Source organism: Staurois parvus, unplaced genomic scaffold (genome assembly GCF_062004578.1).
Source record: "Staurois parvus isolate SC_StPar_1 unplaced genomic scaffold, SC_StPar_1.0 ptg000218l, whole genome shotgun sequence".
NCBI classification, from domain to species: domain Eukaryota; kingdom Metazoa; phylum Chordata; class Amphibia; order Anura; family Ranidae; genus Staurois; species Staurois parvus.
Window position 1 is genome coordinate 6348665 of NW_028318014.1, and position 26633 is coordinate 6375297.

At 39.5% G+C, this 26633-nt stretch overlaps 1 protein-coding gene across 8 annotated transcripts in view; it reads left to right on the forward strand.

The window, feature by feature from the left end:
- MCTP1 (multiple C2 and transmembrane domain containing 1) overlaps positions 1 to 26633 on the forward strand; it is a 916692-nt gene that overhangs the window by 565945 nt on the left and 324114 nt on the right. For all 8 annotated transcript variants that reach the window (XM_089679152.1, XM_089679154.1, XM_089679155.1 and 5 more), the window contains one exon: positions 897 to 999. In XM_089679152.1, the coding sequence (XP_089535278.1) occupies positions 897 to 999 (103 nt within the window). The remainder of the gene's footprint in view (positions 1 to 896; positions 1000 to 26633) is intronic.

Below are 26633 nucleotides of genomic sequence, written 5' to 3' on the forward strand. Positions count from 1 at the left end.
CACTTCTTGAACACATCCATGAACGTTTGTTTGCTTTCAGTTATTTTTTGTATATGCAATTTATGTTTGTGGGTAGCGCAACACAATTTTCATGATTTAGTATTTATATATATGTATGTGAAACATAGTGAGTGTAACTACTATTGAGATTGATTTACCTCAACTTATTTATATCTGTGACACAGAGCGCAATCTATTTTTGGTTTAATACTTAGTTCTGGTTGCTCCACTCCCCCATAACACCTTGCAGCAATGCTCCCTGACTATGCTTTTCTCTCATTCTCTACCACTGGCTTTACCTGGCTGAATATAACCCATACAGCCTATTCACTGTTCACAGTTGATGTGCTGCACAGTGTACCACAATGGACTAAAAAGATCACTTGCACCATGCACAGACACGGCACAACACGGAGTAGTGCATTACTGTGTGCTGTAGTGCACTGCAACGCATATGCATTGCTTTAGTGGTGAATTGCTTTCACCAGTGGTGCCATTCCAGACATCAGTATGGGCTCTGATGAGGACTAGATAGTCTAAGAACTGGCACCTCGGTGACATCCTATCTTGGTTCTGCTGGCTGCTGTGAGTATCCTCTGCCATCCATGCTTCTCTGCTTGGACCTGAAGATCATTACAGTTATTTTGTAAAATATTAAATGATTACTTTGACCTTCTGAGGGTTTTGTACTTCTTTTTTAATTCATTATGTTTCATTTTGTATACCTATGTGTGATTGCAATGATTACCATAATTTTGTGTGTGTAACACAAGTACACAGTTTACTAAGAAAGCCTTGAAGCTGTTTTGATTTCAGTGCTATTTTTAGTTGTAGTGGATTGGTCATGCCAATTAACTCACCAATTGCTTTTCTCTCTTTTCTCTTGCTCTCTGCAGGTAAAAGTGACCCATTTTGTGTAGTTGAGTTGAACAATGACAGACTGATGACTCACACTGTGTACAAGAACCTTAACCCCGAGTGGAAAAAAGTGTTCACATTGTAAGTCATGAAAAAAATAAGACAATTATTTATATGAATTACACTATTTTTAAAATTATTAACATATAAGTCAACATTGGCCATAAGAAGTTTAGTAGAAGTAATGTAAGCTGAGACCTGGTTGAGGCCACCAAAAGAAAAAGATATGTAAAACGAAATGGTTGGAAGTAGCTAAACAGAGTCATGTTAAAAATGGTGTTCTTTTAATAACCAAAGTTGATATCAGATAATGGGCTAGTGGTGAATCACTACATGGAAAAAGCAGTAAGCCATAGCAATCTACCTGTATTTACTGTAACCACACCAGCACAAAATCGATTCTGAAGAATCACCATTGGTGCTGCTTTTGAACTTATCTCCTGTCACTGTTTTATTAAAAAAAGTTAATTGGCTGTTTAAATGGGGTTTCAAATTTAATTTGGGATTAGTTGTAAGACAAAAGGAACTTTTTGTGTTTTTTCATTCTTCAGAAAGGCACAACTAAGTGAACTGAAATTTGCAAATGAAGCAGTAGTTAACAGTCAGACTGCTGATTGGATACTTTATTAAAATTCAGGCTATAATCTCAGTCATTCACAGCCACCACTGATACTTTTCATGCACAAAGCAATTAGTTTTGATTAGTGTGAGACCTACTACTTCTTCAAGGTTTCAGTAACTTGACATGCTTAGGGTTAAATGCCAAGGATTTGATTGTATTGGTTGAAAGTGCATTCCATACGTGAGCTGTTGTCACGGTCTGGGGTCAGGCTAGGAGGCCAGTAGCTATAGCAGTGGGAAGGTTCACACAGAAGCCAGCAGGGTAAACGCACAAGCAGGTCCACTTGGTGAATGACGCAAGCTCACCTGAAGCACAGGGTCTAAACAATAACCAGTCTTTACAAGAGCTCCTGATGGTTGAGATGGGTCGTACTGCATTCTAGTGCTAGGTCGCGGTCCTCTGGATCGCCCTACCAAGAGGTGGGCAAGCCGGGGTCTGGCAGCAGATGTAGAAGGTAGGGACCAAGCAGAAGTGTAGTCAGCTCTCAATCCAAGGGTCAGTAATATGTGGTTGCAGGTTGGGATCAAGCAAAATGTGGTCAAGGAACAATCCAAAGGTCAGTAACAAGTGGTAGTAATGATGCGGACGGCAGCAGGTGAGTAAGGAGCACGATATTGGCTGGAGAAGAGTACAATAACCTGGCAAACATGAAGTTTAGATACATGGCTTAAATATCATGTTCTTTTGAGGAGAAAAGATTTCACCAGAAACAAGATACAAAGTGCACGTTGTACTGAAAGTGCACTTTCTCTAGATTTGAGCGCAACATACAAGGAAAAATAAAAAAAACAGCAGTTTTGCTTGCACATGATTGGATGAAAGAAATCAGCAGAGCTTTGCCTCATTTCAGAGCTTCCCCTCGCATATAAAGCAACTGTACTTGCAGTGCACAATATATTTAGTAAATCAACCCCATTGTGTATCCAAAATCCCTAGATATTTGGTCAAAGAACCAAATGAAATGGGATTCTGCTTTTATTTATTTATTTATTTATTATAGAAGCAGGTTTAGCTAAGCAGGTATTTTATTTGTAATATACAGGTAACAGGATATGTCTGCCGGCAGTAAATAGAAAAACACTTTTTGTTGAGAATTACCTTTACTATACCTATTGTACGCTAATATTTTTGTTGTTAAAATAATTTTGCAGTACATCATTATGGCTCTAGGCGAAACTACAAGATGGCAGTCTGTGCAGATACATTATATTTTTTTTTAATAGAAGTCAACAGTCCCCTTTTTGTCATATGGTATTCCAGAACTTCTAGTATAAAGGGATAAGACACCTCATACCTATAAGATACACTAGGCCTTTCATATACCCCAGTTACTTGTAAAATATGCTGCAAAGTTATATAATTTACTAATGTTGACTAAATGTTGTAGAATATTTTTTGTTGGTTGAATTCCTTTAAGTGGGATTAAGAAGGGACAGAAAGCTGTATAAATATTAACTACACAGCCCTGCCACTAAAAGATCTTGTCTGACAAGAATAATAGAAAGATGAGCGAAAAAACTGCATTAATATGTATGGCAATAAACATGAAAGCACAAGTTATATATACTAGTGAATCATTCAACATTTTGCTTTGTATATGATTATCACTGAATATTGAAATGAACCGCAGAGATTAATAAGTGTAAATGTGAACACAAATGAGATGATCTGAGTATGGATGTGAATATTTATAGAGTATGAATACAATATTCATCCAGCATATAAACATTTGTATCTTGAATTTTCATTTAATATATGAAAAATCAAAAGATATTCATAAAAACATGACCTTTTCATTAGTATTCCCTTCACTTACCATCCTGTAGATACACAGGAAGTGAGAGGAAATCTCTACAATTGGGGGTGGGGGGAATTCATCTCTTAATTGTCACTGAGCAGGTAGAAAACTTACCTTTACCTCTGATGTCAGTTATAAAGTTTCAGATTTCCCATCACTTTCTGTCTAAGTTACAGTGGTCCCAGGACAATAGAGAAGGTGAAGGTACCTAGTAGGGACACAGACAGCAAAAGAAACTCGTTGGGGAGTCTAATCCTTCCCTGCTCTATCATAAAAGAGAAACTATAGCCTTACTGAGAAAACATTACAATCCCTAATATACATGTATTTTAGCAAACACTATTGCAGAACACCCTACATATTGTCTGTATTTTAGGTGGATATTAACCCCTTAGTGACTTAAAACAAATGTTAATGCCTAAATACAATTTTGCAACTTTGACATGTTAGTAAAACCGTATATATCATTGCATCTACTTGTATCCAGGTGAATTATACCTTCTTTCTTTTTTTTTTCAGGACAAATTGGGCATTCTTTTGGTGGTAAATTGTAATAGATAGCACCTAATTTTTTTTATTATCAAAGGAAAACTGGCCCAAAATGGTAAAAATATTTTTTTTTAATTTAGCTCTATATATCTTGCTATTACCATAATTTACCACCAAAAAGGAAGCCAAAAAAAATTCTATTGCTCCTGATGATCACAGCTATACTACATATGTGTATGTTAGTGGTTGTCTGTACCTGTAGTAGGGCCAAAAAACATTGGTGCGCAGTTTTGCTTTTTTTTTTTTTTTTTTTATCCTACCTAAAACATACTGACACTAATTGACACTGATACTAGTTTAAAAAATTCTACCCAAAATATGCTGAATGTGACCTTTGACCTCAACATTGACCTTTGACCCTTATCTTGACCCTAACACTAAACCTTGATCTAGCTATTTTCTTCTTTATGTTTTTCTTTTTTTTAATTATTTTACACACTTTTTTTTGTTTATATATTCCCATGCTGCAAGAAGAGGAAAAATACAATATCTTTCTCTTCATTCACTCAGAAGAAGTAAAAACGGGGGGCAGGCTCACAGTGACTGATCACTGTGATAGTCAATCAGAGGTTATCAAAGTGATCAGGTGACCTAGAACCGCACGTTTCAGGTTCCCGATCATTAGTATGAGACCCGGGGCTCTCGGTAAGAGCCTAGTCTCTGTGCTAGGAGTGGCCCCACGGATAAAGACCCACTTCTGTGAGCCCACATTTGTGCATATGGTTGTGGGGAAGGGGTTAAAGTTGGTAATACACAGATTTACAGCATTCTTAAAGATCCCCCCATCCAAGTTAAACAGTGTGGATAACCAAACCTCCCACAACAGAGAATGTATTCTGAGAGCCGGCTACATCCAGCCCTTCAGCTGACAATTTTCTGACCAGCTCCTTCAGTTTTCCAATCTAAGGATGTCAGAGGGCAGGGTGGTGACAGGGTTCATCATGAATCTGTCAAAACTCGCATAGTATATGCTCAAATCTTGTCAGAATTTTTATCAGATCGACTGAGTGAGTGTGTCTGTCTCACTATTCTACTAAAAGGATTGTCAGCCTATGATTCGCTTTATTATGCATGACTTACCAAAAATGAAATACCTGTTGCTTGTAATTTGACTTGAAGCTCTGTACAGGTCTCTGGGGAAGTAATGAACTGATCACAAGAGCAGGAAATTAGATTTCTAGATCTTTCTGTACACAATGTTTCCAGTGTTAATGTGGCTGTTAAGATTGCCAGAAAGTCATTTTTGAATTTTAGAATTTTGCTGTTGTGGGACAAAATAGAAAGGTTATTTTTTAATTTCATTTTATAAAAGTAGTTGCCCGTATGTGGGGAAATATAAAATGAAAATTTAGAGTCCATGATGTCACTGGAAACTCTATGGAGACCCCTGCCCAGTTTCCTGCACCCTTAAGGATCACTTACATGTTAAAATCTGACTGTACAATTTTTGTAGCCATTTAGCAAAAGTGTGTAATGTATGGATCTATTAGTTTGTTTTGTGGCTTTGGGGAGGTTGTAGGGAAGCACATTTAAAGCAAAAAAAAAAAAATCCACATTAACCGCTTTCCACCTGGCCACTATATACATATAGTATATATGAGCCTCCTCATTTCAGGAGGATTGACTATTGGCCCTATACCATGTGATCACTGTGACCAATCACAATGCTCACACATGTAAACAAAGGCTGCAGTGCTTCAGGCTTTGAAATCTGTCCTTTCGCAACGATTGTAACACCTGTGCATTCCCATATGTATAAACACGGCCCTCACACAGGGCACTAATTGACACACTCCATGTGAATGAGGCCTAATAGTACAACCAATCATAGTATCCCTAATCATTGCCACACCAATCCCAGTTTCACCATAAAGCTTCAATCACATGTGGTGTATCAATGTTTACCTTGTACAAGGGCCGTGTTTACCCATACAGGGATGCACAGTTTCATCGATGTCTATCGGGACACAGCAGATGCAAGGATACAGCTGCTGCTTCCAATCTGACATCCTTGCAATGTGGGTGCAAGGTCCCAAACACAGAAAGCGTGAGCAACCAGTCACAGTGTCCCCAATCACCATCACTCTAGCTACAGTGTCAAATGACCAGTGTAGCCAGAAACAGTGTTCCTGATCACCACCACCCCAGTGACAATGTCACCAGACCAGTGCAGCCAGCAGCAATGTTTGTGTTTGCTAGCCACAGCTGTGCCACTGTCACTAGAGGCAGTGCAGCCGTCAACACTGTCCCTGATCTCTGCAAGAGCAGTATAGTGTCACTAGAGCCAATGCAGCCAGCAACAGCATTGTGATCACAACACACCGGTGCAGTGTTGCCTCTGCCTGTTGCCCATACTGACCCTGGTCCTTTCATTAATTACGTTTTTGCCTGCTGTCTGGACCATTCCTTTGCCTATTCATCAACCATATCTCTGTCTGCCACCTGAACTGACCCATCTGTACGTTTTGCTGACTACATTCCTGAGAGGCACTAGTATCAGCCACCCCCTGCAGGAACCACAGGAAATCTTTTGTTCACCCTTTGTTCAGCCTCCTGGACCTAATGGCCAGTGAAGATGGCATTCCTGGGGCAGCCATGTACCAATAGACTTTGTTTGCTTGGTTTATAGAAACAGGAACTGGTGACCCTACACTAAACTACATTCCCTGACCACTAGTACATAGGCGACCATTACAGTACACTGTGTTTGATAGAAGTAGTTGATTCTTGTGATACAAAAGACGCAATGTCCGATACATAATCAGTCCAGACATTAAAAATGTCTCACGCATGTGATATCCCCATACTAAGGAGGAGTAGCAGAATGTGTTTTGGGGTGTATTTCTAAGTATGTTTACGTTGTGTGTGAAACATATCTTATAAAACTGACACCTTTGTGTAAAAATTATTTTCATATTCTTTCTGCATTTTACAAAACTTGTGGCAAAAAAAATGAAGTCCTCAAAATGTCATCATTTCGTGGGTGCTTATTGTTCTAGTGTTCTGGGGCTCCCGGGCCTCCAAAAATGTGCAAGGTAGTCAAAAAATTTGATGCATAATTTATGCTCCTAGAAAGCCTTAAGGTGCTCCTTGGATTTTGATGTGGTTAGGCTGTGAAAAAGTAATACACATGTGGTAACACCATACCCTGGAGGAGTAGTAGAATGTTCTTTGAGGTGTAATGTCTAATTATGCCCATGCTGTGTATTAGAAATATCTTAATAATTGACAACTTTGTGTAAAAAATAAATTTTCATTTTCTTTGTGCATTTTCCAAAAACATGTAGCAAAATATATAATTTTCAAAAGACTCATTATGCCTCTTAGAAAATACCTTGGGGTCTTTGTTTCCCAGATGTGGACACTGATTTGGGTTAAAAAGAAATATAGCAGATTACATTTTGGCCTAAATCTATGAAGAAAGATTATTTATTAGCAAAACTTTCTAACAGAAACTAAGAAAAATTTTCAGACTTGTTTTTCTTTATGTAGCAAAAAAAAAAATTAAAAGACAGTGGTGATTAAATACCACCAAAAGAAAATTCTGTCTCAGAAAAATATGTAAAATTAATTTGGGTACAGTGTTGCATGACTGAGTAATTGTCATTTAAAGTGTGTCTGTGCTGAAATCTGAAAAAGTGGCCTAGGCAGGAAGGGGGTGAAACAGTCTAGTCTTGAAGTGGTTAAAAAAGAAGAAAAGAACCCCCTCTAATGCATTAAAAGCCAATTTATTATTAGAATTGACCAACATAAGTGGTTTTGAATGATTTCTAAATATTTCCCAGTATACCCAGTTGATCTATCGTTATGCAGTAAGTAGAATACACTTCAGAATTAGCACCCTATGCACAGAAATGACACCGTTCTCTGCCGGCTATGGTTTTGTAACCCCTGCTCACATTTGTAATGGGTATCTTGTCTGGCTCATCTACAATGGGGGGAAAATATATATCTGTCAGAGGATCTGGATCCACTTCTCAGTATTCAGCAAATAACAGAAGTTATCATCAGATCTTAAAGTATTTGGGAACAGCAAATAAACTCCTAAAAAATAAATTCCATCTGTAGCTAGGCTAAATAGAGAAATTAGCAAAGTTCTTATGTTCAAAAGGCACCTGCCGATATAGCTATCTTCTATTTAAAGCCTGCCATTTATTGGGGATAAAAACACAGAAGATAAAAAAATCATCTAAACTCTATGTTTTCCAGTAAAGGAGCCCTAATGATGAACTTGAAACAAACAAAGAAAACATGTGAAGCTGCTGTTTCTGCTCCTGAACTGTGTCACCCAAGGTGCTGCTTTCAAAAGCATCTTGTCTGGCCACTGAATGGAGGAAATCTCTTAGAAAATAAGTCTGATTGTTGTCTTTTATATCCGTTCAGGAGATGCCCACAAATTAGGCTTGTCAAAACCCAGGGCCAGTAAAATGCTCCTTTTCTGTCTGTTGCTTTGTCTGACTAGCTGTGAAACATGTTCAATGTCATAAAATAAAAAGTGACAAAAGTACACTTATAGACAAATTTACAGAAATAAATTGACCAGTATATGATGTAATTTTTGCTTATTTGGGGGGATGAGGGCTAAATGATTAGCTCTGTTGCTTGTAGTGCTTGGGCCCTATATTGAGTCCCCACCAGAGATACTAAACAATATGAACAAAATGTGTTGTGTGTATTTCTTCTGCGTGCTGCCGATTCCTTCTGCAACATACTGGAAGTTTGTTATGCTTCCTACCAAATTGGCCTTCTACGCTTGTATAAAGATGTTAAGGAAATGATGCTGTTTTGGGGGTAGTGGCTAGTATCAGAAATCAAAGTATTCTGTAAATAAAAACAATTAATTAAATAGGGTACAGAACAGTGGGAGCAGGAGGAAAGGACACCAAGATCTGTGTAATCAGGCATTTTGAGGAGAGGATGCTGGTGACTGAGTGATCAGTGAGTTGAATCATAAGGAGATTAACAATAAATTATATAAAATATAATTCCTAATTTTTCCTGAAAACTCCCTCTTACATCAGTAGGCAAAATGTCCAAAGGGAATTTTGTGGTGATTCGGTGCGCATTGTGCTCCATGTATATGTATCTTGAACAACCATTCGAGGTTGAATAGTGCTGCGCAATGTGTGAGCAAGTTACTTCCTTGGAAGTCTAGATCCTGAATCTAAGGAAGCAAGTAGCAACATTGCGAAACAACCTGAAAGAGAGTTTGGACCATATTTGTCAGATGCTAGCAATATGCTAGGCCAATATCAAGGAGTGTGGTGATATGGAAGTGCAGGCATCAGAAGAGAGTAGTTGGGCGACAGATAGAAGACGGGGTAGAGGGAAAAGCATTAGAGAGGATACTACTGAGCTTATACATCCCAATAAGTATGCCTGTCTGCGTGATGTAGCTTGGGAGTAGTGTTGATAGAGTAGAGTACCTTCCCTAGCTGCCAGGGGAACAACTCCAGTAAGGATGGGAACAAGGTTATAGAAAAGGATAGACAGATACTGTTGGTAGAAGACTCGGTGCAATCTGTCACAAAGACCATGATCGCCAAACAACATGTTTCCCGGGCACTCGTGTTTGGCACAGATCAAATGGTCAGATTGTTGGGTGGGGATGGGGAGGGCCCAGCTGCCATGGTCCATATTGGTTCAAATTACAAATTTAGAACTATCCTAAAAAAAGATTTCAGGAACTTAGGTACTTTATTAAAGAAAAGGACCTCCAAAGCAGTATTCTTAGAAATACTGCCTGTACTTCAAGCCACACCAGAGAGGCAGCAGGAGCTTAGGGAATGTAACAAGTGGCTGAGGAACAGCTTCAGGATGCCCCCGTTATTCTCTGCTGTTCCCCACACTGTCCAGAGCCTTATACATATCTGGCATACCAGTGCTACTTCAGTGATGACAGCTATGCCTAACAGAGGCTATAAGATAAGCGCTTCTTGTTCTTTTATTATGTGAGTTGCCATTTGTTTTTTTAGTAATAAATGTGCTTTTTAATGCTACACCTAGACCGCACCCTCTGCTGTTCTTCTTATTTAGCAAACTACTTTAGTCCACTATATCTGCAACAAACATGCATAACTTGTTTGCTACACTTCCTGCTCTCTTCTACTACAAAGATATAGATAAAGGAACGCAGTCAGGATTATTGCATCTCTTGCATCCATTCTGTGAGGATCCCCTCACTTTAGCAGTGGCGAATCATAGGTGCAATAGAGCTAGGACAAAAGGCCCAAATAACACAATCTGCTGATTGTCTACAGGAAACTCTGAACACCGCTCAGGGTGATGGCTGTTCCTTTGTCCTATTGTGACACTTCTACCTTCCTCTGATTCTAGTTTCTGCTTGGTAGCACAACTTGTGGCCTGACTGACAAAAGTAGATTTCTCTTCCACAGTGTTGAATTCTTCAGAAAACTTCCCGCACTCTTGGAACATTCAGTTTCCAGAGGACAAAAACATTACAGAACTCCTCTTTCCCATGACTGTTCATATATTAGAGTTGGATATTCCAAACCTGTTTAAGGATGAAAGGAGGAAATGAAAGAAAGCAATGGGGAAGCACATACTATAGTGGAAGTTCATGCATTTTAGGAGCCAGAAGCTATGGTTTCTCCACAAATGCTATCCACTCTTGCAAGTCTGGATCTGAGATGTCCAGGACCCCTGGACCCAATCTGTCATTTCAGAGGGTTACAAAATAGAATTTACGCCTCTGTCCCCTCCTTGCTTGCTACTTTCCAATCTACCAGCATCAGTTCATAAACAAGCAGATTTGTTGGCCACATTGCGCCATTTTAAGACACAAAGAGTGGTTGAACCAGTTCACATCAGTAGACATAGTTGATGCCTATTTACACATCTCCAGCTTCCCTTCACATCAACGATTTCTGCTTTTTTGCTGTGGGAGACCAGCACTTCCAATTTGTAGCACTACCATTTGAGCTTGTCTCTGCACCTTGAGAGTGTACAATAGGGCTTGCTCTGATTTTCACTTCAGACCCAGGAAATACATGGCACAGAATACTTGGATGATCTCCTACTGAAGGACATCTTAGGCACAACCTTGTCTGCCATTGTGCAAAGGACAATTCAGTTCCTTAAAACCTTTGGCTAGTTGATCAAATTTTCGAAGTCTGCCTTCCAGATGTCACGCTGTCTAGAGTTAAAGGGTCTAATCTTGGACACAGCCCAAAGCAGAATTTTTCTTCCTCTAGAAAAGTTTCCCTCTTTAAGGTTCTACACATGACCTCTCAAATGCAAAAGGCATCCCTCTGTTTCGCTTCTGCATGAGTGTTCTGGGCATAATGGTAGCCTCCTTCAGTGTAGTTCCCTTTGCTCAGGTGTAATCCAATTCATTTCAACCCAATATCCTCACATGGTGGAAGAAACAAATCCACCCTCTGGATTGTCCTACGCATCTATCCAGCTAGTCAAAACTGTACCTGGCATGGTGGATTTACAACTCTGCCCTGGAGTTGAAAAAGTATTTTCTTCCAATGCCCTGGGACAGCGGTGGGCAACTGTGGCCCTCCAGCTGTTGTAGAACTACAAGTCCCATGAGGCATTGCAAAACTGACAGTTACAAGCATGACTCCCAAAGGCAGAGGCATGATGGGACTTGTAGTTCACCAGCTGGAGAGCCACAGTTGCCCACCCCTGCCCTGGGAGATGGTGACAATGGATGCTAGTCTTGCAGGTTAGGGAAAGCTTACATCTCCTTAACTCTCCAGGGGACCTGGAGTGAAGACTCCCCTTAACTTTCTGAACACTGAGCCATTAAATTTAAGTCTGCAACTTTGGTTCCCCCTTCTGCAAGGTCTCCCAATTGAGGTGCAGTCAGACAATGCCACAGACATGGCCCACATTAAACATCAAGGGGGCACCAGAAGTTAAGCTGCCATAAAGGAAACAAATTTGATCCTCTCATTGGTTGAAAATCACACCCCAGCTCTCTTTGCAAGCTGCCAGTGCCTAGACCCAGGAGAGTGGTCTCTGCACCCTGAGATTTTCCATAGTCTCTGTCAAAAGTGAGGGAAACCAGATGTGGACATTCAACAGCAAACTGCAAAGATTTTCAGCAAGACTCCGTTGGAGTCATGTCAATTTTGAAAATAGTTCCTATATTTCAGGTACAACATGCATTGTCATCTGTACATGAAGTCGCACAGATGTCAGGCAAGCCACATATGAAATCACACTGGGTTTGAAGTTTTGAAATCACGCTACTTCAAGTGAAGTAACACAATTTCAATGTTGCATTTGGTGTTCACCCGGACTTTTATTACACATAAATAGAACAAACCTGGCATCCATTGTTTCTTTAGTGACATGAATCCCCACTCCACTCACAATAGTGAGAAAAAGAAATTTGGAGGTCTTTAGCCATTGACACTTCAGACAGTTGGCAACTTCTGCACACTGAGCACTTTAGCATGCGCTGACCCTGCTCTGTCATTTTACGTCGCCTACCATTTCATGGCTGAGTTGCTGTTGTTCCCAGTTGTTTCCACTTTGTTATAATACCATCACGACAAAAGCTTAGCAGCCTCAAAGTCCCATGTAACAGTAGTGATCTGGGAATCTCTAATCAAACATCTATGTAGACTAAAAACAAGAAAGATTAGTTATAGGCTCAACCAGATTTGGTGGGTTTTTTATGGAAAACATATAAACAACTCCCTTTATTGTACAAAAAATAACATACAAAACATGTTAAAAACATCTCCATGAACCTCCGAAGTTCCTATAAGGGTACTGGATGCTGCATATATTATTTAGGCGTGAATGATTTTCTTCCAAAAGTAGATAGTTCATGAATGATTATGATCCAAGAGAAATAATGGCAATAATATATTCCATAGACAGGCCTCCATATGTGATCAAAGTATATAGTCCAAAGGAAGGAAACGTATCCTCTAATATAAGTATAAATATCCACAAAATAAACTCCCTCTTGCACCATGCACTGCTTAGGGCATCCAGAAAACAACTGGACAGTGGATATAAAAAACCTGTTAAAATGTCAGGTTTCTGTGATGTAAAAAAATGAGACAAAGATAAATAATTTCAGAACTTTTTCCACCTTTAATGTGACCTATAAACTGTACAACTCAGTTGAAAAACAAACTGAAATCATTTAGGGTGAATAGAAAAAACTAAAAGAATGTGGTTGCATAAATGTGCACACCCTCTTATAACTGGGGATGTAGCTGTGTTCAGAATTAAGCAATCACATTCAAAATCATGTTAAATAGGAGTCAGTACACACCTGCCATCATTTAAAGTGCCTCTGATTAACCCCCAATAAAGTTCAGCTGTTCTAGTAGGTCGTTCCTGATATTTTCTTAATCGCATCCTACAGCAAAAGCCATGGTCCGCAGAGAGCTTCCAAAGCATCAGAGGGATTTCATTGTTAAAGGTATCAATCAGGAGAAGGGTACAAAAGAATTTCCAAGGCATTAGATATACCATGGAACACAGTGAACGCATTACCAAGAACTGGATGTCCCTCCAAAATTGATGAAAAGACAAGAAGAAAACTGGTCTGGGAGGCTGCCAAGAGGCCTACAGCAACATTAAAGGAGCTGCAGGAATATATGGCAAGTACTGGCTGTGTGGTACATGTGACACAATGCAAGACGGAAGCCTTTTCTTACGAAGAAAACATCCAAGCCCAGCTAAATTTTGCAAAAACACATCTGAAGTCTCCCAAAAGCATGAAAGCATGTGGGAAAAGGTGTTATGGTCTGATGAAACCAAGGTTGAATATTTTGGCCATAATTCAAAAAGATATGTTTGGTGCAAAAACAACACTGCACATCACCAAAAGAACACCATACCCAAAGTGAATCATGGTGGTGGCAGCATCATGCTATGGGGCTGTTTTTCTTCAGCTGGAACTGGGGCCTTAGTCATGGTAGAGGGAGTTTTGAATGGTTCCAATTACCAGTTAATATTTGCACAAAACCTTCAGGCTTCTGCTAGAAAGCTGAACACGAAGAGGAACTTCATCTTTCAGCACAGCAGTGGCCCAGAGCATACATCCAAATCAACAAAGGAATGGCTTCATTAGAATATTAAAGTTTTGGAATGTCCCAGCCAGAGCCCAGACCTGAATCAGATTGAAAATCTGTGGGGTGATCTGTAGAGGGCTGTGCATAGGAGATGCACTTGCAATCTGACAGATTTGGAGTGTTTTGCAAGGAAGAGTGGGCAAATATTGCCAGGTCAAGATGTGCAGTGCTGATAGACTCTTACCCAAAAAGCCTGAGTGCTGGAATAAAATCAAAAGATGCTTCAACAAAGTATTAGTTTAAGGGTGTGCACACTTATGCAACCATATTATTTTAGTTTTTTTATTTTTACTTCCTTCCACCTAAAAGATTTCAGTTTGTTGTTCAACTTGTACAGTTTATAGGTTAAATTAAAGGTGGAAAAAGTTCTGAAATGATTTATCTTTGTCTAATTTGTTTACATCACAGAAACCTGACATTTTAACAGGGGTGTATAGACTTTTTATATCCACTGTATGTAAAGCTTTAAACTTCAGGAGTGTAATACAATCTACATTATATTTCAAAAGTCAGGTGTGATCCAGACGAGAGAACTGTTGACACATATGAATCCCTCACCTCCCTCTTATGTCTACAGTGGAAACATTGTCCAGAGGAGGATAGATGGAATATTTCTTAAACCTCCCTCACACACCTGTCCACTGAATAGCTGGACACCTCAATCCAGACAAAAATTTCTCCAAAGGTGTATAAAGGAAATGCACAAGAAATACAATGCAAAGTTCATAAGGAGAAGTAATCCATGTAGAAATTGCCTTCATCATTAAAGAACCATGGAAGTCAATTGAGGCAGTTGTAAAATGCTAAAGGTATATTCAGCCATATACTTATTGCAACTGAGCAGCAGTCAAATGGTCATCCTAATGAGGGGCAATAAAGAGTAGGCCATCCTGACCAATTTTGCTGGACTACCCGGATGCCTCAGAGGTAGGCTAGTGTTTGTTATAATACCACTAACAGTTTACTGTGGAATATTTAGTAGCAAGGAAATTTCACAGATGGACTTATTGCACAGGTGGTAATCTATCACAGTACCACGCTTGAATTCACTGAGCTCCTGAGAGCGACCCATTCTTTCACAAATGTTTGTAGAAGCAGTCTGCATGCCTAGGTGCTGGATTTTATACACCTGTGGCCATGGAGGTGATTGGAACACCTGAATCCAATGATTTGAAGGAGTCTCCAAATACTTTTGGCAATATAGTGTATTTGCTTTTTTATATGGCTTTATTGGCTATCTGGAGCTCTTTTTTAAACCCTTCGTGCCTAAGGGTAAAACAAATCTTAACGCCTATGCACAATTTTGCAACTTTGACATGTGTTAGCAAAACCGTATATATCATCACAACTACTTTGTGCATCCAGGTGAATTATACCTTGTTTTTTTTTCAGGACAAATTGGGCTTTCATTTGGTGGTAAATGATAATGGATAACTCCTGATTTTTTTTCATTACCAAAGGAAAACTGGCCCACAGTAGTAAAAAAAAAATTTTTTTTAATTTAGTTGTATATTTCTTGCTACTACCATAACTTACCACTAAAGAACAACCCAAAATAATTTCTCCTGCTCCTGACAATCACAACAATACCACATGTTAGTTGCTGTTTGTACCCATAGCACAGCCCAGTCTTTTTGCGTACAGACAGGTACGCAAATTAGCGCCCCCACAGAAAACAGCCCAGAAAAAAGCCCAGTTCTGTGAGGCCGCTAATTTTGTGTATGGTCAGCATCAAGGGGTTGAAATATATGTCAAGCCAAAAACATTTTTTCTAGTTTAGGACAAAGTGAGGAATAAATCGGTACTCTTGCCTTTTTTTACTATTATCCAGTTATTAGAGATTTCCGTTTACTTCCTGTCCTGCTGACAGCAGTTTTAACAGATAGGAAATCAGATGAAATTAGTGTGCAATAATGTTAGCAGTGAAGAAAAAAACGTAATCTTATATTATATCAAACATTCAGGTCTTTGGCCGTAGTGGACTTCTACATCTCACACTACTGGGTACTGCAGTTTCTTGTAAACAAAAGCATAGATGGTAATTTCATCAAAGGTGGCCATGCATATAAAGTTGGGTCAGCCTTACCCAGCTCAGGTTAAGATTTGAGAAGGCTATTTTTTGGACTTTTTAAGACCATGGAGTCTATTTATGTTAGAGATTCCCTATATAGCACTACAGAACAGACAGTGCACATTCCACATGTGTTTATCTACTGTTTTGCTGCAAAACAGGAAACAGGAACTTTTATTACAGAGAAAAGACATAGAGTTTAACCATAGATATGGCTACAAACATATACACACTGCCTTATACTGCTTGAAGAATATATCTCTACTGAATACTTATACTGATGTGGTTGTTGCACACAGAATACATAAACATTGTATTGCAACAATTTATGAAACAGAGAATGTGATTTTCTCAATTATTCTGTAGTGGGGAACTGTCCAGGTCCATGTATTTGAAATAGGAGTAATAGATTATCTACGAGCAAATATTTGTGAAAGTCAAATTCTCTGCTTTATAAATAACCCCCTAAGACGTTAAGGCCTCATTTACACTTGTGTTGTTTAGTAACACACATTAAATCACCTACAACTTTATCACGCATTTTTTATGTGTTTTTGATGCTTTAATGAAGCTTGGCAAATGCTTTGTGTGGCAGTTTTCTATTTGTTTTAAAGGAGAAGTGATGTCAAAGGGGAAGTGATGATGAGAAGTCGCCAGATTTGAGGCATTGTTAGATGTTGGTGTGGTAAATGTTGTTTTTATTTTATTATTGTGGTATTTTTGGTGGCTCAGTAAAACCCACATTCAGCAGATCGGCAGCTTATCAGTTAACCAGCTCAGTAGATCCCCGCTCAGTGTTTTTCTGGCTCAGATGTACCCCCCCTCACTCAGTAGTAAATTTCGCCCTCAGTAGTACCCCCCTAACTGCTCAGTAGTACACCATTCTCCATAACCCCCTTTACTGAGTAGTACTCCCCACGCAGTAGTACATTACCACCACCCCTTCCCCAGTTCCTTGCTCAGTAGTATATTACAGCCCCTCCTCTCCGACTCAGTGGTAGCCCCTCACCTCCCTAAATATCCCCTTTCCCGCTGGGTGGTAACCCCCCAGCCGCTGGGGCCCCCCCACGCAATAGTAATCCCCTCTGCTCACACTATTCCCCCACTCTGCTGATCCTCTGTTCTTCCAATCTCCTGCTCTGCTGATTCCCTGCTGCTCAGTTTCCTGCTCAGTCCTCACTCCAGTCCCCACTCACTTTTCTGCTGTATCACTTCCATGTTGTGCACCATATGTGATATCTTCTGATCACATCAGTCCCTGTTCACTTTCCTGCTGTATCATTCCCATGCTGTGCACCATGTGTGATATCTTCTATTCCCCCACTTCAGTCCCTGCTCACTTTCCTGCTGTATCACTTCCACGCTGTACACCATGTGTGATATCTGCTGATCCCCCACTTCAGTCCCCCCTCACTTTCCTGCTGTATCACTTCCACGCTGTACACCATGTGTGATATCTGCTGATCCCCCACTTCAGTCCCCGCTCACTTTCCTGCTGTATCACTTCCATGCTGTACACCATGTGTGATATCTGCTGATTCCCCACTTCAGTCCCCCCTCACTTTCCTGCTGTATCACTTCCATGCTGTACACCATGTGTGATATCTGCTGATCTTCCACCTCAGTCCCCACTCACTTTCCGCTGTATCACTTCCATGCTGTACACCATGTGTGATAACTGCTGATCCTCCACTTCAGTCCCCACTCACTTTCCTGCTGTATCACTTCCATGCTGTACACCATGTGTGATATCTGCTGATCCCCCACTTCAGTCCCCGCTCACTTTCCTGCTGTATCACTTCCATGCTGTACACCATGTGTGATATCTGCTGATTTCCCACTTCAGTCCCCACTCACTTTCCTACTGTATCACTTCCATGCTGTACACCATGTGTGATATCTGCTCATTCCCCACTTCAGTCCCCACTCACTTTCCTACTGTATCACTTCCAAGCTGTACACCATGTGTGATATCTGCTGATCCCCCACTTCAGTCCCCACTCACATTCCTGCTGTATCACTCCCATGCTGTACACCATGTGTGATATATGCTGATCCCCCACTTCAGTCCCCACTCACTTTCCTGCTGTGCACCATGTGTGATATCTGCTGATCCTCCACTTCAGTCCCTGCTCACTTTCCTGCTGCTCCACACTGAACACTACAGCCTGGATGTGAACACAAAGCACAACTAACTCTGAATAAGCACCCCTCAACAGCTGAAGGTGCTGTTAGGGGGGCGATATCATAGGCCTTGCTTTCACTTGCAATTGAAGGCCAGTAAAACCCCATGGTTGAGCCACATTTTTACAGCTCCTCAAACACTACCCTTGTTGCTACTGAGGCAATGCTGTTCTTCATGGCCATTTCAGGAATTATACCCCTTGTTGTGCATTTAATTGAATGGGGCTGAGCAACCAGGGTATATTTTCTGAAGCAAAGCAAACTTAACAATGTGTACAGGACTGTAAGACAACCATTTTATTTAACAAGAGGAGCCTTGATTTTAATTAAGAGTTTTTTAACAAAAAGCCTCTCAGATGCCAAATGTTTAAGCAAGTGTAAACAAGGCCTAGCAGTAAGACTTGGTCATACACACATACCTCCAAATCTGACAATTCTGTACCTTCCACAGCCAAGCCAAATGTCCAGATTATTCTGTGGACAACAGAATTACAACTGATGTATGCAATATAACAGCATGCATAAATAATGGATTTGTCTCTTACATGGATGCATCTAGCACACCTACTGTTCTGTATCCTAGTGGATTGTCTATCATTCTAAGTGTAATCAAAACATCACACATTCTCTAATAATAATGCTACCTGCCTGCTAATTGCCTTCTATTTAGGTATCATCCCAGATTTTGGAAGTAGTGATAATAAATATGTGCTGCTTAACTGGTGGGCCATGACTTCTTGCTATCTTGGTGTAACCAAGATAAGGGACAAAGTCTTGGTTCTTTCCCATTTTTCAAACAATCATGTGGATTATGGGAAAGCTGAAAATGAAACCAGAACTTGTAAAACTGGCTATACTTGTTACAGTGGTTTGTACTCTTAGTGTTCCTAGACTTTTAGGGGTATTTACTAAAACGGAAACTAAAACTGTTGATTGAATACTGTCTGTGTCAGATACTATGGGGTTGATTTGCTAAAGTACAAAATCTGGTGTAGCTCTGCATAGAAACCAATCAGCTTCCGTTTTTTTTGCCAAAGCTTAATTGAACAAGCTGAAGTTAGAAACTGATTGGCTACCATGCACAGCTGCACCAGATTCTGAGTGCACCAGTTTTAGTAAATCTACCCCTTAGTACAAGGTTGTCCAAACTATGGCCCTCCAGGTGTTGAGGAACTGCAAGTCCCATGAGGCCTTGCAAGACTCTGACATCCACAGGCAAGACACCCAGAGGCAGAGGCATGAGGGGACTTGAAGTACTTCAACAGCTGGAGGGCCATAGTTTGGACAGCCCTGCCTTAGTGTTAAAGTAATTCTAAAGCACAGAACAGCACAGATCCTCTTCTTCTTGTGTCCCCCGACGGCGTTCCTGGCCCCTCCCTCCTGTTGGGTGCCCCCACAGCAAGCAGTTTGCTATGGGGGCACCCAAGCATGCGCACTTCCCAGCCACTGCTCTGTGTGTCCATTCACACACAGAGTCAAAAGTTCTCTCATTTCATTGGCTCACTGGCTGGGATTGACAGCAGCGGGAGCCAATGGCTCTTGCTGCTGTCTCAGCCAATGAGGAGAGGGAATCCTGGGATAGCTGAGACTCCAGTGCATATCACTGAATTGATAGGGGGCTTAGGTGAGTATTATGGGGGCTGGGGGAGCCAATGGCTCCTGCTGCTGTCTCAGCCAATGAGGAGAGGGAATCCCAGGATAGCTGAGACTCCAGTGCATATCACTGAATTGAGAGGGGCTTAGGTGAATATTATGGGGGCTGGGGGAGCTAATGGCTCTTGCTGCTGTCTCAGCCAATGAGGAGAGAGAATCCCGGGATAGCTGAGACTCCAGTGCATATCACTGATTAGAGAGGGGGCTTAGGTGAGTATTATGGGGGCTGGGGGAGCCAATGGCTCCTGCTGCTGTCTCAGCCAATGAGGAGAGAGAATCCCGGGATAGCTGAGACTCCAGTGCATATCACTGAATTGAGAGGGGGCTTAGGTGAGTATTATGGGGGCTGGGGGGGGATGCCGCATGGAGAAGGTTTTTTTTACCTTCATGCATAGAGTGCATGAAGGTGAAAAAACCTTGAATCTTTACAACCACTTTAATGAAGATTCTCAGTGTTGGTTGAGTCAGAGTTCAAAAACAACTGCAGATTATTCAGCAGTAAATGTGACCCAATAGTTGTATTTATTTCATTTACTGAATTAAGCTATAAATATTATGTGTAACCCCCAAAGTTGAACTGGCAGCCCACCTCTTATTTTATTTAGCTAAGCAATATAAAAGGCAGCATTGATGTGCAAAGGGCAGTTAGGCATAGCATCAAGTAAGAAGGATATACTTTAATGGGTTGCCATGGGTTACCAGGCTACACAATGCTTTAAGCCTGATCATTTCAGCCCTTTTTGTCCATGGATGAGATTTTGGTCACAATATTACTTTCACCTTGATTTTTTTATATCTTTTTCTTTCTTTCCTTGCTGGATGGAATCTCTGATGACTTCTCAGAGATAGTGAAACAATGTCACTGCAACCTTTTCTGTAGGCTTGTGAGGATGGAAATGCATGAGCAAATTGGCATTTAAGTGAAAAAAAAAAAAAAATAACATCCTTGAATCTTACTTTCCTTGATTGCTACAGACACGCTGTAATGCAATAGTTGGAATGATCAAAATGGTTAGCAATAATGTCCTATTAGCTAAGCCCTGTGTGCTTTATATTTTATATCACCTCCATTTAACTTTCAAGAGCTCTGTAAATAGGTGTAAATTCCACCGTGTCCCTGCATTTGTTTATGTAGCACAGTGTTTATTTTAAAGGTGTAAGATTTTAATATTAACTCAGGGAGAGAAGTCGTCAAATGCATTCAGCCATCTTATTTAGTCGCACGATTAAATAAGTCATAGGACTAATTTGAATTTACAACTGCTAGTGTGGAGTTTCTAATATGGTTTGCCTGCTTACTTCCTGCTGTAAAGGAGACTGGCTGTTATTTTTCACAATTTGGAGGTTCTGAAAATCAAATATTACCTCTGCATAAATAGAAGCAGAGATTAAAAATTTTCATCGCTTACACTGTAAAATACATTTTCATCAGCTCATGGCAAGTAAATAAGGATGAGTATGTACATTGCTGTGGACTATCATGTTCTGTCTGTACGAAATACAAGGCTAAAATGTTCCTTTTTCTCTTTTGGTAAATAGGAGAAGCAGATAAGTAAAAATTAAATGTATTTTTTTTTTTGCCTTCGTAGGGCATCTCTGCTTCTCCAGTGATATTGAGGAAGACCTGTACTTAGGTGTCCGTTTATGACACAGAGAATAGCTGCGATTCAACAGATCTCAGCTATTCTCTGGTCATTCACAGTTTATGACACTCAGGTGATCATGTCAGCCCTTCTCTGGAGATCTGTGTTCTCCCTCCAGATTCTCCAGCCTAGAGCTGGAGAATCAGAGGGACCACAAACTAAGCAGAGATAATTTACCTCTGTTTAGTAAACTGATCTTTTACTGTAATCTCACGAGATTATAGTAAAATGAGCCGTTTTCCAGAGTTTGTAGACCGTTCTCCAGCGTTTGGAGACCGTTCTCCCTTCGTTCGGAGAACTGCTTCATAAACTGCATTCACAGGAGAACTGTGTTCTCCGAGAATGCCGGAGAACTGAGCAGCGATCTGTTACCGCTGGTTCATAAACGGATACCTTAGAGAAGTGCAGAGAACCTCATTGCTGTCCTTTTTCCTAAAATATAAGATCCTTGGCTGTCTCTGTCCTCAGTACTTTGAGACACTAGTCTGAAACAAGCATGTAGCTAGTGAAGTCAGAGTTCCTGATCTACATTCTCATTCCAGGCTAGTGACTCAGCAAGTATTTGTGTTTTTTAAATTAACATTATAGCCTATGAACAAGTATTTTCAAAGCCAGAGTTTAGCAATGACAGTTTAAATGTCTTCTTAGTACGTTTCCTTTGGGATATGTCAAGTATCTTAGCAGCCAGTATCGCTATAGGTTTTCCGGTATTGTAATGTTATATTGTTGTTGCTGCTTCCAGCTCATATAAGGTACGTATCCTGGTTCATGGGTTTTATTAGTGTTAGGGTCAGGATTTACGTGGGTTAGTTTATTTGTTAGGGGGTTATATTTTAGGTTGATTGTTCGGGAGGCAGTAAGGGGTGTATTTATGCCAAATCTGGATAGCAATTCTCCCAGTGAAAGTGCATGTATATTCATTCTGTGTGAATGGGTTTAAAAACAAAAGTTGTTGGTTCATTTAATTCAATGTAATTTAATTAAGTTTTTGGTGAATGAAAAATCAAGCAATCTACTACCTAATGCACACATTGTGTTTATAGCCTTTTATCTTCTCTACTCCATGTTACCTTTTATTTGTCCTTCTACTTTACTGTCTGTACATCCTGTTACTATACCTTTGAAATGACATGGCTCACTCACTATGAATAGTATCTGTGATCTCCAAGCAAGCTGTTCTACCACTGGCTGATTCCGCAAAAAAGCTTCTAACATGGCAAAGGGAAATCTGCGTTAGGTAAAATCGTTGATTTGGGTTAGGATTAGGGTAGGGGGTTAGTTCTGTATTTGAGCAGGGAGTTGAAATTAGGCATACTGTAGGTTATGGCAATAACTGAGCAGCTGACAAAATTTCAGTTAAAAAAGTTACTGCAAATCCCATAGCAATTGCTCTTGCATAGCGAATGATAGCAGGAACTGTGGTTAAAACAAAGACTTGTAACATGCTACCAAAATTCTGCTTGGGGAAAATCATTCAATGAGGAACAGAGGCAAACAATGTAAACAACTCAGGTACTTTTTATACTGTATATAAAGGGAAATCACTCATATACATAGATGTAAAGACAAATATTTTGTTGAGAGAGAATGCAGTTCAAACAGAGAAAGTAAACCTTTAAATTCTCAGTTATAAATGAACTGTTGTAAAAAAAAAAAAAATATTGGCCTGCATTTTCTTATTGGGGATGTTACCATTCATATGCCATCTGTACTATTTGTACTGTGTGGAAGTCATCCAGCTAAAGAAAATACATCTATATCTGGACAATTTTTGTAATTTTTTTAAAAAGTCCCAGGATTTCGGTATCTTCCCAGCACTTTAGGTAATACACTTTTGATATACTAGGTAGCTCTACAATGCCTATTGACTAATGAAATTCAGTACATCTTCCCAGTATGCAAATAGTTTTGGCTACTTCAGCAGCTTATGAATAAAGTCATTGGATGCATTTTGACAGTTATCTCAAGAAGTGCTATAGTGTAACTCTCCTGAGTCAAAGCTTATTGCCAAAAATATGCCAAGAAAGAAAACAAAATGGCAAAAATGTAATCATGCAAAGCCATCTATGAAAATGATGCATTTCCCTATTGTGGCTCTTGTATTACATTCCGGATTGATATTCTGCCTTTGAACTCCTCTTCTCACATGAGATCTTCTAATTCATGGCATATAATATACTGGTGGGCATCTATGCACTGTTGCTTACTTTGGTTAAATAGGTAGAACTAATTGCTTAATGTATAAATAAAAAAAAACTTTTTATAATACCTATATGTACAAATTACACACAACATGACAAAGATATATAGGTTCTATGAAAAATGTCTATTCCAGATGCAGAATTATTGACTTTAAGTGCCTGATCACTGCACTATTGGGAAACTACTCCCAGGTAAATGGTACCATCAGAGGAACTGTCTACTGTTCTGTCAAGGGTTCTTGTATTTTGCTTTTATAATATTCCTCTTACCCACACCTAATTTTATTTTTAATTTAACCCACTTTTAATCTGGTGCACTAAAGCTGCACCTTCCCAGCTGTTCACCGCTACGGCATATGTTGTTGCCTTATATCATTGCTGGTTACATTTTTTAATTAGCAACTGGTAGGAATAAATATAGTTACTTTTCTTACTCTTTACTTTTTTATATATGTTAACTTGTAATAAAATATGTTATTATTATTATACAGTATTTATATAGCGCCAAAAAGTTTGCTCAGCGCTGTACATTATATTTGTTATAACATAGATATAGACGGGTGCTTTAATTGGTCTGAACTCTTTTACAATAAGAATAATGAGGTCAGTCAAGATATTTCCATGGATACAATATGATAAGTAAGCATTGTCATGCTAAGACTGGAAATGTGCAGGATCATTAGATAAAAATAAACAAAAAAGCCTGAAAAATAAAAACTACAGTTGGTGGGTTTCGATACTCTTTAACCAGCAGGTGGGGGGGGGTGGGATAGCGTTGAAGGACTTATTTAAAGTGTTATTAAACTCACAACAGTAAAATCAGTCTGTAAAAGCAGTGAAGCATGCTTGTTATACTCACTGTGGAACCTAAGGGGTTAATCATCTGCATTGTGTAAAAAGGCTGTTTCATCCTGTCTTCTCTACCCCTCCTCTTGTTGAAATGACCACCTGAATCCGTAGTCACATGCACATGCTCAGTTTGGTGTGTATTGCTAGAAAGGGTTTTTTTTTTTGCTTGGGAGAGTGCATGTGATCAGCACAGGGGCCAATCAGCACTGTCCAAGCACAGGTCAGGAGTTTTGCATCCTCCTAGAGCAGAAAGAAAGCTCCTCCTACAAGCTTTAACCAGTGCTCTGCTTAAGTCACAAGACTGCTCTAACTGTTGATGAGAAAAGGTATTTAGCAGTTTATATTTACTAAAATAATTGCACTTCAAGTTCTGTGTACTGTGGGAGACCAGATATAGTGAATGCAGGATCCTGAGTTTAGTAACAATTTAATATCCTATTATTATACATACAAATGTGCAACAGGAACACATACAACAATAAAAAAAAAACCTAACTTTTGTCTTACCCAATTCTACTTAAAAAGCATTTTTGTTGCAGTTGGAGATATATCCTCACTTTCTGTTTGGTGAAATCATTGTCAGCAGGACAGAAAGTGTGTGAAATGTGTCAAATAGAAGTAAAACCCAACAGGATATCTAACCCATCAAAACTCAACTCAGAACTATAAAAACAAATTTCTGGCTGAATATACACATTAAGACACATTGGAGGAGATTTACTAAAACTGGTGCTCTCAGAATCTGGTGCAGCTGTGTATCGTAGCCAACCAGCTTTGAACTTCAGCTTGTTAAATTTAGCTTTGACAATGAAACCTTGAAGCTGATTGGCTTTGCAGAGATGCACCAGATTTTAGTAAAAAAAAACCCTGAGTGTATAGAATAAGTTCTTTTACTTCTGCTTCTGGAGTTACAAAACTACAACAGTCAGCTGACAGAGCTAGTATCATGGGGAGACATTACATGTCCCCCTACATATCCTGTATGAACAAATTGCAGAGGCTAAAACATTTATGTATTAAACAACTTTATACAAAATAAGCAAACAGTAGTACACAAGGGAATATTTGATTTTGCACTTTAGCTTTGTTGACTTTTACACTTACACCATTTCTGAATGTTTTAGTAATTTATTGTTAATTGGCACTGCATATTCTAAAGCTTTGCATGTTTTTTCCTTACATTTGGTACTGAAGAAAAATTCCTCTGGTAAAGAAGCAACTATGCATTTTACAAGGCTAACCACAGAAAAATCTGTATATTTTGAAATATGGAGGATCACCTCTTTTTGAAAATTTCATTTTCTTTATTACTTAAAATTATAGACCTGTAATAGGCATATTCTGGTTTACAAAAGCAGGAGAAAATGTTCACTGAGAAAATGAAATGTTCAGTAGCATAGTGAATGTTTACTTGGCTTGGTCATTAAAGTTGAGCTGTGCTCACTTAAGGTGTAACTCCACTTTTGTTGAGAAATATATGTTTTTGGGTGTTCAATATATGTTGCATGTATCTTAACACATTTGGTTGCAGATTAATGCCTTATTCTTTTCTGAATAAATTGTTGTTTGTTTCAATGTGTCCTTTCAAGACTGATTCCTGATTGGGTCTGTTTTTCATTATAATTACTTGAGCAGATCTCAGTGTTCTAATGAGGAATGCTGCAGTGTCTGCATTCTTTCAGTAGACAAGAGTTTGGGAGTATCTCGTCAAAACTGAAATTCCTGTTGCAGGGGATGCCTAAAATTGTAGTTATATCTTAGTGTAGATTGATGAGCAAATCAGTGAGCCAATTACTGAAGCAGGAAATTACATTTCTGTGGGCATTACATACAACAGAATGCCTCCAGGGTACCATATTGCTTTGAATTTTTTTTTTGCAGTTTTTTTAAAAGTACAGCACCTGAGGATTGCAAAGGAAAGGTACTTTTTATTAACATTTAATTGCAAAATGGCTTGTGTAGCAGTTTTAAATGCTATATTAATTTTTTAACCGCTTGCTGTTTGACATACATATAAAAACATCCTGACAGCAAGTGGTTATATCAAGATCAAAGAGGTGCCCGGGACCACT